This window comes from Pan troglodytes, chromosome 4 (genome assembly GCF_028858775.2).
Source record: "Pan troglodytes isolate AG18354 chromosome 4, NHGRI_mPanTro3-v2.0_pri, whole genome shotgun sequence".
In the NCBI taxonomy this organism is placed as follows: Eukaryota; Metazoa; Chordata; class Mammalia; order Primates; family Hominidae; genus Pan; species Pan troglodytes.
Window position 1 is genome coordinate 11,180,210 of NC_072402.2, and position 13,229 is coordinate 11,193,438.

At 49.6% G+C, this 13,229-nt stretch overlaps 1 protein-coding gene across 1 annotated transcript in view; it reads right to left on the reverse strand.

Annotated features, from left to right (window-relative positions):
• Positions 1–10,504, reverse strand: part of LOC107974624 (uncharacterized) — a 50,658-nt gene extending 40,154 nt beyond the window's left edge. The window contains exon 1 of the mRNA XM_063811794.1: positions 10,398–10,504. Coding sequence (XP_063667864.1) covers positions 10,398–10,504 — 107 coding nt within the window. The remainder of the gene's footprint in view (positions 1–10,397) is intronic.
• Positions 10,505–13,229: the final 2,725 nt, after the last annotated feature.

Here is a 13,229-nt window from a genome sequence, read left to right on the forward strand (position 1 = left end):
CTCTACTAAAAATACAAAACATTTAGCTGGGTGTGGTGGCAGGTGCCTGTAATCCCAGCTGCTTGGCAGGCTGAGGTGGGAGAATTGCTTAAACCTAGGAGGCGGAGATTGCAGTGAGCCAAGATCGTGTCACTGCACTCCATGGGCAACAGAGTGAGACTCTGCCTCAAAATAATAATAATAATAATAAATAAATAAAATTTTGAATTGACAAATGACTCATGCTGAGGAGGCCCTAATCTTCTCATAGGCGGCAGGACAGGGGATTGAGTGCTTGTTTAGATTTCTGTTCTGGGGAGGGGCAAAAGGAATCTGGTTTTTAGTCTGTGCCTGCTGTGTCCGAGAGACTCCACCTACATCACCTCATTTAACTCCCACACCCACTTTGACAAGGAAACTTTATTCTCTCTCTTTTATATTTTCTGAACCTAAGTCTCAGAGAGGTTGAGTAATTTGCCCAAAGTCACACAGCTGGTTGAGCAGATCCGACTCCCCAGCATTGATCTCTCCCACAGCAGCAACCCAGCCTTGCACATAATGAGACTTGAGTCATAATCGCTTTTCTTTTCTTTTTTCTTCTTTTTGAAACAGAGTCTCCCTCTGTCAGTCAGGCTGGAGTGCAGGGTTGTTAACAGGGCTCACCACAGTCTTGACTTCCTGGGCTCAAGCCGTCCTCCCGCCTCCCGTGTAGCTGGAACCACAGGCATGTACCACCATGTCCGGCTAATTTAAAACATTTTTTTTTTCCATACAGACAGGGTCTCACTTTGTTGCCCAGGCTGGTCTCGAACTCCTGGGCTCAAACAACCCTCCTGCCCCAGCCTCCAGAAGTGCTGGGATTGCAGGCGTGAGCCACCGCACCCCCCATCTTGATGGAAATCTGTCAGTGAAGAACCCGCAAGTGACTGGTAATGCTCTGTTTTCTCAGTCACAACCTGAGATGCACAGATTTTATTTTTCTTTTGGTGGGGAGAGGAGAGTGGGAGCCAAAATTTGTCACTGTAAAGACTCCCACCCTCCTGTCCTCACCAAAAGAAAAAGAAAACTTTGCATCTGAGGTTGCGACTGAGCAAACAGAACATTAACTTAGGGAAATTTCTCCGTCCGTGCATTAACTGAAGGAAACTGCCGTGTTGCTCTCTGCACTATTTAGAGAGAATGTGAGTTAGGAACTGTTGGAAGAGACATTAATAGATATGAAATTTTTGTCATGACGAAACTAATGCTGTGTTAATAAGAAACAGATGAAGGGCCCATCTGTTTCATTCCTTTCTCTTCTTAAGAGGATATAGCCGAATTATGGTTAAGTAACCCTGAGGACAGTTACATGATAGCCTTTCTCATGTCAAATATGTGGAAAGAGAGTGTGAGGTCAAAGTTTCAGGTATTGTAAATAAATATCTTGTGACCTGAACAACTTTTTAATTAGCTTTATTTCTACCAAAAAAAAAAAAATCCAGAATGCTATACTGCAGCCAAGTGAATGAATACATGTAGGGTGTCTGTGTCAGGGCTGAGAATGACAGGGCCGGGCAAGTCCAAACCTGCCTCTTCTCATGCCATCGTCTCACATGGCGCCCCTGAGGAAGTAGCAGGAGCAGGAGAGGGGACTGGATTGCCCCCTATGGGCTGAATTGTGTCCCCCCCCAAAATTCATCTGCTGAAGTCCTAAGCCCCAGTACCTCAGTATGTGACTTTATTTGGAAATAAGATTGTTGCAGATGTAATTTGTCAAGATGAAGTCATGCTGGAATGAGGTGGATCCCATAATCCAATATGAGTGGGTTTTTAAATTTTTTCATTTAATTTAATTTAATTATATTTTAAGTTCTGGGATGCATGTGCAGGATGTGCAGGTTTGTTACATATGTAAACGTGTGCCATGGTGGTTTGCTGCACAGATCAAACATCACCTAGGTATTAAGCTCAGCATGTATTAGCTATTCTTCCTGATGCTTGCCCTCCCCCTGCCCCCACCAAACAGGTCCCAGTGTGTGTTGTGTCCCTCCCTGTGTCCATTTGTTCTCATTGTTCAGCGCCTACTTATAAGTGAGAACATGCAGTGTGTGGTTTTCTGTTTCTGCCTTAGTTTGCTGAGGATAATGGCTTCCAGCTCCATCTATGTCCCTGCAGAGGACATTATCTCATTCCTCTCTATGGCTGCATAATAGTCCATGGTGTATATGTACCACATTTTCTTTATCCAGTCTATTATTGATGGGCATTTGGGCTGATTCTATGTCTTTGCTATTGTGAATAGTGCTGCAGTGAACATATGTGTGCATGTATCTTTATAGTAGAATGATTTCTATTCCTTTGGCTACATACCCAGCTATGAGATTTCTGGGTCAAATGGCATTTCTGATTCTAGGTCTTTGAGGAATCACCACACTGTCTTCCACAATGGTTGAACTAATTTATATTCCCACCAACAGTGTAAATGCATTCCTATTTCTCCACAGCCTCGCCAGCCTCTGTTGTTTCTTGACTTTTTTTTTTTTTTTTTGAGACTGAGTCTCGCTTTTGTCGCCAAGGCTGGAGTGCAATGGCATGATCTCAGCTCACCACAACCTCTGCCTCCTGGGTTCAAGCAATTCTCCTGCCTCAGCCTCCCAAATAGCTGGGTTTACAGGCATGCACCACCATGCCCAGCTAATTTTTTGTATTTTTAATAGAGACAGGGTTTCGGCATGTTGGTCAGGCTGGTCTCAAACTCCTGACCTCAGGTGATCCGCCCGCCTCGGCCTCCCAAAGTGCTGGGATTACAGGTGTGAGCCACCGCGCCCGGCCTGTTTCTTGACTTTTTAATAATCGCCATTCTGGCAGGCGTGAGATGGTATCTCATTGTGGTTTTGATTTGCATTTCTCTAATGACCAGTGATGTTGAGCTTTTTTCATATGTTTATTGGCCACATGTATGTCTTCTTTTGAAAAGTGTCTGTTCATCTCTTTCACCTACTTTTTAATGGGGTTGTTTTTTTCTTGTAAATTTGTTTAAGTTCCTTGTAGATTCTGGATATTAGACTTTTGTCAGATGGATAGATTGCAAAAATTTTCTCCCATTCTGTAGGTTGTCTGTTAACTCGGGTGATAGTTTCTGTTGCTGCGCAGAAGCTCTTTAGTTTAATTAGATTCCATTTGTCAATTTTGCTTTTGTTGCAATTGCTTTTTCCCTGCATGTGACAGACACACATGCAGGAAGAATGCCATGTGAAGGCAGAGGCAGAGATTGGGATGATGTGTGTACAAGCCAAGGATGCCGAAGATCTCTGGCAAAGCCCAGGAGTGAGGAGAGAGGCCTGGAACAAGTTCTCCCACACAGCCTCAGAAGGAAGCAACCCCGTCCACACCTTGATCTTGGACTTCCAGTTTGCAGAACTGTGAGACGATGCATTCTGGTGGTGGGAGCCCCCAGTGCACGGTGCTGGGTTGCAGCACCCAGAGCCAGCCAACGCACCCCACGAGGAAGCTGAGCTTGACAACTAAGAGGTTGCAGTTTTCCAAGGTGGAGACGTGTTTGCTCATGTCTGTCCACGTTTTTCCTTTTATGGAATGGAGCCCTTGGTACACGTCAGGCAACTTGCTGAACTTTTAGAAAACTGATCACACCTTCCCTGCCTTCCAAGAGTCCTCATTCTTGGGGACAGAATGTACCTCATAACTTGGTGTGTCCTTAAGACTGTCTCTGTGTTGAGTGCTGGGTGATTTTAGGAGTATTTGTATGTGTATGTCCGTGTGTGTGTGTCTGTGTGTGTGTGTGTGTGTGTGTGTATGCATGCATGTGTGGGTATAGATGTGTGAATGTGTGTGTGTATGAGAGTGTTGGGTGTGAATCTGTCTGCATGTGCATGTGTATTTGTGTGCATATGAGTGTGTGGCTGTGTAGAAGTGTGAGCGTGTGTGTGAGTGAGCTCTCACAGGAAGTCTGTCAGGGGCTTTGGCCCCTCGTCACTCTGGAAGTAGAGGCTGGAGAAAGAGAAACCCACCACAGGGTCTCTTGGCTACACATAGACAGGGCGGGGTCTTGCTGTACCTGGGGAAGGTTTGGGTCTGCGACGTGGCACCTCACCCTCAGGAGGAGCTGAGTGTGTCCTGAGCCCCCCTACAGCCTGATCCTCAGGGCTGGCTGCCACGAGGCTTAGCTTGATGCCCCGCTCACCAAGGAAGCCCCTGGGACTGGATCCACAGGACCAACACCAACGAAGAGGGGAAAGGTGGGTTGAAACATTTTTGCAAGGAGAAAACACTGCATAGAACTCTATTGTCTTACAATTGGGGCTAATTTAACAAGACACTGTATGTCCCCATAACAGAAAATTATGCAGCCATCAAAAGTGAAATTTGAGGAATTTTTAGTGCCTGGGAAGCTGCTTCTGATGGATGGAAAATATCAGAGTTCAAAATGGCGGCAACAGTGTCATTAGATTCAGGTGTTGTACAAACTTCCTGGGTTTGAATTTGGACTCGCCACTGGCCGGGTGTGCGTCCTAGGGTGTTACCAACCGCCCTATCCTGGTTTCTTCATTGGTTAAGTGGGAACAACAAGAGTACCAACCCCACAGGCCAAAGGGTGGCATTTAAGGGGCTCTTGATGAAAAAGCCCTGATTTGTCGCATCTAGTGACTTCCGTGGCAAATACTCCCATAATGGCCAATATCACGCTCCCAGTGACTTAACAACCTATTGACAGAATTTCTGAAAACTTAAGTCACCCTCACAAGCCAGCCAGGGATGACTCCAGCATAGCACAGCTAGGGGCTTTGGGGATTAAATAAATACATGCTTTGAGGAATGCATAACACAAAAGATAAATAGGAGCTATCATATCCACTGCATCCTATTTTGACACAAATTGCCAGAAAAATAAGTAAAATAAAAAGAACAATGTGTGTCCAAACCATGGTATGTGGTGGACTGAGGGTGGTGATTACAACTCTGTCCATCTGAGGTCCAAAGGATAACTTAAAATATGTATATGGCTGGTTGGGCGTGGTGGCTCACCCCTGTAATCCCAGCACTTTGGGAGGCTGAGGCGGGTGAATCACCAGAGGTCAGGAGTTTGAGACCAATCTGGCCAACATGGTGAAACCTCATCTCTACTAAAAATACAAAAATTAGCTGGATGTGGTGGCCCACGCCTGTCATCCCAGCTACTCAGGAGGTTGAGGCAGGAGAATCGATTGAACCTGGGAAGTGGAGGTTGCAGTGAGCTGTGATCTTGCCACTGCACTGCAGCCTGGGCAGCAGAGTGAGACTCTTGTCTCAAAAAATACATATATGGCTAAAAAGAGGTTCACTAAAATGCTGAGAGTGATGGGATCATAGACCGTATGTGTAAGTTGGCAATTTGTCCTAGTTTTGCACAAGGAGCACATGTGATATAATCATTTAATGTCATTTAAAGGAGGGAGGAGTTCTGAAGGTGGGCGCTCTAACTCTTGGGATAGGACCAAGGGAATGAAGCCCCCAGGGGCTTGGGGAAAGGCGTGGTCATCACAGAGAGTCAGGGAGGACTGCCTGGGGTGGAGAGAGGCTGCTGAAGGGCCTGTCCCCATCACCACCCATTAAGTGACTCAGCTTTCATGACACCTTCACTCCTTCCAATATAAAGGGGAGGCTTTTTCTTGGCACAACCTGCCTCTTAGACACAGTGAGAGGGAATCAGCCAGGCTTTCTGTCTGGGCTTGTGGGTGGTCCTGACACTGGATGTGCTGGGTTGAATAATGTTCCCCCAAAACTCATGTCCATTCATGTCTCAGAATGTGGCCTTATTTGGAAATAGGGTCTTTGCAGATGGGGTTGGTTAAAATGAGACCATTCTGGAGCAGGGGGGTCCTCATCCTTATGACTGGCGTCCGTATGAGAAGGGGCACTTTGAAGACAGGCACAGGGGAGAAGGCCCTGTGGCAGTGGAGGCAGAGACAGGAGCTGTGTGGCCACAGCCAGGAGCGCCAAGGCTGGCCTGGCCAGCAGCAGTGGGCAGAGAGGCTGGAAGAGGTCCTCCCTCAGAGCCTCCAGAAGGAACCAGCGTTGCTGACACCTGGAGTTTGGATTTCTGGCCCCCAGAACGGTGAGAAAAACACATTTCTGTTTTTAAGCTACCCAATCTGTAATGTTTGGTTATGGGGGCCCCAGGATATGAACACACTGGGCCCAGGCCAGGAAGCCCCCTAGGGTCCCCCCCACAGGCCAACTCTTTACCTTCGGTCCCTTCCTGCCCTCCCTATCCTGGGGTCCTCCTTGAAGCCACCTCCACTCGAAGCCACCTCCACTTGACGCCATCCCCAGCACCCTCGGTCCTCTCCCCCTAACTGTAGTTCCCTCCCCGCCACCCCTTCCCCCAGCCCTCCGTCTCCTCCAACCCGCGCCCTGGGTCCCCTCCTCGCCCCGCCCCCGACGTCCCCGGGTCCCCTCCCCTCCTCTCCTCTGCCGGTGTCTCCACCCCGCTGGCTAACGCAGGGCTGAGTCCTCACCCAGCAGCTTAGGGCCCCTCAGAACTAGAGCGGCAGGAGATTAAGGGTTGCTAATTTGGAAGCAGGGACTGATGTTCTATAAAAAGCAGGGAGGCTTTGGGATCTGTTTGGTTTTTAAGTTTCTAAGCCATTTTAGAAACTCGTCCTACACACAAAATGGTGAGGTCCGGGGGATCTGTCTCTGCCTCGCCCTTTCCCCTCCGGGATCGGTCTCTTCCCCTCCCCACCTGCCTCCCGGGACCCTCCAGGAGGAGAGGGACCTGCAGCAGGGAGAGGAGTGTCCTGTCCTGGAGGAAGAGCTGGGAGGAGAGGACCCTCCCACAGTTCTGGGTGGGAACGGTGGGAGGGTCCTAGGGCCTCTTGCGCCAGGGCCGAGGTGGAGGGGGCGTGGAGGTGGGTGAATGGCCCCACAGCCCGTGTGCCCACCACGGCCCTGCCAACAGCCTGTGCATTTCAGAAAAGCATCATAGCCCGCGAGGTTGCGGCGTCTGTGGTCCCAGTGCTTTGGGAGGCTGAGGTGGGAGGATCACTTGAGGCCAGGAGCTCGAGGCTGCAGTGAGCTAAGATTGCGCCACTTCACTCCAGCCTAGGTGACAGAGCGAGATCCTGTCCAAAAAGAAAAGTAAAAGACTGGGCGCGGTGGCTCACCCCTATAATCCCAGCACTTTGGGAGGGTGAGGCGGGCAGATCATGAGGTCAAGAGATGGAGACCATCCTGGCCAACATGGTGAAACTCGTCTCTACAAAAAATACAAAAATTAGCTGGGCGTGGTGGCAAGTGCCTGTAGTCCCAGCTACTCGGGAGGCTGAGGCAGGAGAATTGCTTGAACCTGGGAGGCGAGGTTGCAGTGAGCTGAGATCGTGCCATTGCACTCCGGCGTAGTAAGAGTGAGACTCTGCCTCAAAAAAAAAAAAAAAAAAAAAAAAAGAGAGAGAGAGAGGTGCGGGGGTTGGCGGGGGGGAAGAAAAGCTTTCTAGGAGAAGAACCTCAGGGAATGAGTCTCTCTTGTTGAAATCATTGAGCCCTGGGGGAAAACATTTTGGGTGGGGGCCTTCCAGAGATGCTGTGGAAGTACTATAATACGTGCCAGGGACACACACACACACATCTGTGCCTCTTGAAGCCGGGGTTAGCGAGGCCTGGGTCGGAAGAGCAGCACAGCTTTCTTCTGCTACAGAGGAGGCATTCAGTGCTGAAAAAGCCAGAATGTTGAAGATGGCTGTGAAATGTCATTTTACTCATTTTCCCATCTTTCTCATCAGGGAGCCAGGGAGCAAGCTCAGTGACTTTGGAAAGCAGCTGTGTGGACCCACACGTGCACACACAGGCACATATGTGCACGCACGTGCCCACACACAGCCATAAGAGAAAGTATGTGGTTGTCTCAGCTCAGTAGTGAGCAGGTTACGTAGAATCTGGAAGCCTTGAGTGAACCCATTCCAATTCCTCTCTGTCGGCGGAAAATACACTAAGTGGTTTTTTGTTTTTGTTTTTGTTTTTGAAATTCACTCGAAGTATTTTTTCTGCCCATCACAAGCCATTTCATTCATAAGCCAAACGTTCCTCCCTCAAAAGCTCGTTCCCTGTGACGAGGCCTTTGTGTTCTCAGAGAGGAATTCCGGGATGTTTGTTTGGGGACATAACATCTGCTGTGTAGCTGTGAAAAGGAAGGATGCAAAGCCCTCAGGGCAGGAGGCACCCAAGGCAGAACGGTGACAGCAGAGTCACAGGGTGGCCCGCAGCTCCCGCCATTCGTATTACTATGTGTCCCCATGTAATTAGGTACAGGGAACCCGGGCAGGGGGACCCTGGTGTGGTGGGAGCGTCAGCTTAGGGATGGCCCTGCCCCTTGTCCTCTGGAGACTTGAGGCTGCTCCTGGCCTCTCAGGACACAGACCTGGGTGGGAGGGCAGGAGGTGACAAAATCAGGGATGCCCCAGCCTGGACATGGCACAGGGAGATGTTTACGGGGCAACCTTGTCCCTTGACGTCCCTTCTCAGGAAACAAAGGGTGTCAGGCTGTCTAGTGGCAAACCCAGCCCTAATCCAGCCCTCGTGGGTGGGGTGGAAGGGTAGTGGGGAGCAGGGCAAGATGTTTGGCTCTCAGAAAAGGTGCCGCCTGTGACAACCCACCCTCCAAATGTCTTTTTTTTTTTTGAGACAGGGTCTTGCTCTGTCACCCAGGCCGGAGTGCAGTGGTGCAATCATAACTCACTGCAGCCTTGACCTCTCAGGCTCAAGCAATTCTCCCACTTCAGCCTCCCGACTAGCTGGGACTACAGGCATGCGCCACCACACCTGGCTAATTTTTTATTTTTTGTAGACACAAGTTCTCCTCCCTATGTTGCCCAGGCTAGTCTCAAACTCCTGGGCTCAAGTGATCCTTCTACCTTGGCTTTCCAAAGTGCTGGAATTACAGGCACGAGCCACCTCACCCATCCCTAATGTCTTTTTTTTTTTTTTTTTTAATTGAGATGGAGTCTCGCTCTGTTGCCAGGCTGGCGTGCAGTGGTGCTGTCTTGGCTCACAGCAACCTCGGCCTCCTGGGTTTAAGCCATTTTCCTGCCTAAGCCTCCCAAGTAGCTGGGATTACAGGCTCCTGCCACCAATACCTGGCCTAATTTTTTGTACTTTTAGTATTTTAGTAGAGATGGGATTTCACCATGTTGGCCAGGCTGGTTTCAAACTCCTGACCTCAAGTGATACGTCTGCCTTGGTCTCCGAAAGTGCTCGGATTACAGGCATGAGCCACGGCGCCCAGCCTAATGTCTTCTTTTAAAGTCAGTTTATTGAAATACAATTTTTATTTATATTTCTTTAGGTAGCATAATATAATTGATAGTATTATATAATTCTATGATACAATTTGGAACAGAATTATATAGTATAATTTACTGGTGTATATATATAGTATTATTTATTTTATAAAATGAGATAGTATAATCTATGTAGTATAATATAGTGTATAATAGTGTGTAATTTACATGATATACTGGTCTATGATTTTTGACTAATACATACAATCATGTGATCATTGTTATATTCAGGATCGAGAACAGACCCATCACCTCCAAAAATCCCTTCCAAATGATGTTCCTTTGCAGGGTCCCCCACCTCTGGCCCAGTCCCTGATAGCCACAGGTCTGTTCTCTGTAACATCCTTCGGCCTGGCTCCTTTGACAGACACAAGACCATGGAAATTGGCCTCTGTCATCGAGGTACTGGGTCCCTGCAGCTGGAGGGTGTGGCCTTTTCAGTGATCCTGTCTCTCCTCTTGTGTTTTGTTTTTTTTTCTGTTGTTGTTGTTGTTGTTTTTTTTAGGTTTAAATATGTTATTTGTTCTCAAACCAGACTTTATTATAATTTTACTTTCCAGACTTTAATGGAAGCAAACCCAGCCATAACATTTGAAAATACACTTCTTAGCTTATCTCGTTTTCAACTGGGAGAATTGCCATGTTTGACGATCTGTCATTACCTAGGTGACGATCTTAAATAATTTTGCATTCATTTCAACTTCCTGAAATGTGTTTCATAGAACCTCCCAGGGACTGATATTGTTAAAATAAAAAACAGAACCCACAGAGGAAGTCCACTTCCAAATTTAGAAAAGATTGCACTCAGCAAAATTCACAAAGCATCTCATGGCTTCTCCTCCTCGACCTGACAACTGTTCTTGTCACCGAGCAGGCTCCCCTGCCTTCCAGAAGAGCCTGTCAGCCACATGCATGACACCGGCATGTCTTGAGGGGCTGTGGTCTCTCTCCTGCTGCTGCTCACTGAAGAGTTCGAGTGTTATGCTCTACTGGAACCCCAAAGCCTGCATGTCCCTTTCTGCTGTGGCTTCTCTCCTTTCCTTTTAAAGCAAATGCTTGTGTAATCCCGCACTCACTCTGTGACAGGTCCTGATAAGCCTTTCTCACGTTAACTCATTAAATCCTGGTGAGGCCTTCAGAGCCAGGCGTTGCTCTGGGCCCCCCTGTGCCAACAGCTCCCCAAGGGGCTCCGACAGAAGGACACTGGTATTCATCATTTGCTGCGGCTCTTAGACAACTCTCCCGGCAGGGAAGTTCTCTGTTCAGGCTAATGAAAGTCCCTCCTTGGCTCTTCCATGCCCCACAAGGCATCCCAGGCCACCACTCCTACCGCCCTCAAAGACTCTGGGGAGAGGAGCCAGTTACAGAGGGAATCCAGGTCCATCCCTTTAAGGAGGGCACATCCCAGACTGTCCCAGGGGAGCCTGTGCAGTACCAGAGGCCCTGAAGCCAGTGGGCAGAGAGAGGGCTGCTGCAGTCGGTGGGGAGGAAGTCACCCCTTCTCCAGCTCCATGATGCTGCCTCACGGTGAGGATGCCCACATCCTGGGCACCCCCTTGGTCTCTCTCTGCCCACCGCACAAACCCAGAGGTGGGAGGGAAACTCATGGTGAGGTGAGGTGCTGTGACTCAGGAGAGCTGGAGTGTGGACCATGTCCATCCCCAAGTCCTGGCCTTTCCTGTTACTCTCTATCATCCAGTGACCTGAGTGATGCTTCCAGGAGATGGAAGAGTTTCGAGGCAAAAGCCCAGACCCTAGAAGTCCAGATGGTGGCCATAAGAATGTAGGAGCGAACTGGACTTGGTGACCACCTGCAGTCCTGCACAGGAAAGCCCTGGAGGGAGGCTCTTGGGGACCCTCTTGGGGACCCTCTCGGTGCCCTGTTATGTTGTGCATGTAGGAGACAGTGTGAGAGAGACTGGATGTGAGTGTGTCAGAGTGTGTGCCTGCATGAGCGAGGCTGAGTGTGTGCGTGAGTGACTGTGAGGGTGTGTGGGTGTGAGGGTACGTGAGTCAGGATGGGTGTGTGAACACACAGTGGGCAGGAACCCACACTTCTGAATGGATTGTGAGTGTTCTGGGGGCTCCTGGTGCCTTGATCAGGGGTCAGGATCTCTGGCTGTCCCCACCTCCACCTGGAAGAACCAGTCTTCTTCCTGACACTTTTCTGGGCTTCTGAGCCTGGGCTTGGCATCCTCTCTGCAGCCTCCGAGCCTGGGCTTGGCGTCTTCTCTGCAGCCTCTGAGCCTGGGCTTGGCGTATTCTCTACAGCCTCTGAGGCTGGGCTTGGCATCCTCTCTGCAGCCTTCGAGCCTATGCTTGGTGTCCTCTCTGCAGCCCCCGAGCCTGGGCTTGGTGTCCCCTTTGCAGCCTTTGATCCTTGGCTTGGTGTGCTCTCTGTAGGCAGCCACCTAGGGGGAGCAGCATGGAGCGAGAGTGGGCAGTGGGCGCCGACTCCATGCCACGCCCGCTATGAAATGCTGATTCTAAGCTGGGAATAAATTCCTTGCTAGAAGAACATGCTGTGCAAGGTGGAAAAGGAACAAATAGAACCTCCCCACGCCTCCCACATGCGTGGGGCTCTGGCAGGGAAAGAGATGACTGATCGCTGTCGCAGAAGCACAGATGCAGGGAGCAACCCGACCCACACCTCCATGGCATGGCAGGCTAATTCATGTTCTTCCTCATGATTTCTTATGTTGTGCTACCTCCAAGGAGTCACTGTAAACATTCGCTGTAGGATTACTCCGTTCCCCCCTTCGTTCCTGTAACACATCCAAACATGTAAAACAAGTCATTTGAAAGTTAGACTGATAACATCCAGACTGGAGTAGGATACATCCAACAATTAGCTTAGGCTGGTTTTATAGGCGTGTATTCTTGTGAAACAGGTCTGACTGTGTTTACCCTTTCCTCAGGGAAAATCTAGTGGAGACGCGGCTGGAGTTGAGGCATTTGCAGTTGAGGCTGGATCATGGTCCACTGTGCTGGCTGAGTCCCCCAGCCCCACTTCCCCAGGTGATTTGGAAACCTTGCTGGGCATGTTTCAGCAGCAAATCAGGCAAGCCTAGTCCCATGTCTTTGGGTTGACCTGGAGACCTGACTGCTGGGAATGCCCACAGCCCTATCTCAAAGAGCGTGCTCCGCTCCCAGGCCCTACTGGCCCCTTCTTGGCTTCAGCTGAGTTGGTCAAGAGTGGATGGGCTCCCAACCCCAGAGAAACTCATGCGGCTGCCTGAGAAACACACTGACACGCAGAGGGCTGAACAGGAAGGGAAGGACTGGGCTGGTCGTCTTCCTGGTTGTGATAACTGACTGGGTTGGAGCAAAAGTTAAAGCTGCAACATGGTCAGCAGGTGAAACAGGAGTCGTGAGAGATCCAAGGCTCGTCAGAGTTGTGTGAGTGGGAAGATTCAGTGAGCTAGAGAAAGCACTAAGCCAGCGCAGTGGAGGACCAGAGAGAAAACTGCTGTCTTGGTCAGCTGGGCTGCTATGGCAATATACCACAGACTGCGTGGCTTACACAACAGGAATTTATTTCTGGAAGTCCAGGATTGAGGTTCTGGCTGATTCAGTTCCTGATGAGGGATGTCTTCCTGCCTTGTAGGTGACTGCCCTCTTGCCCTGTCCTCATATGATGGAGAAAGAGAGAGCGCTCTGGAGTCTCTTCTTACGAAGGCACTCATTTTGTCATGGCCTCATTTAAAGCTAATCACCTCCCCAAAGCCCCATCTCCTAATACCATCATACTGGGGGTTAGGGCTTCAACACAAGAATTGGCGGGGAGACAAACATTCAGTCCATACCAGCAGATACGGGAGACTTGATCTATGGCACAGGCCTCCTCTAGTTCATTCCACGATGCTTTGCACCGACGGGATACCCAGTTCAGGGTTGCCAAGGCCTGTCCGAACCACATGTCAGGGTCTCGGGCATTAG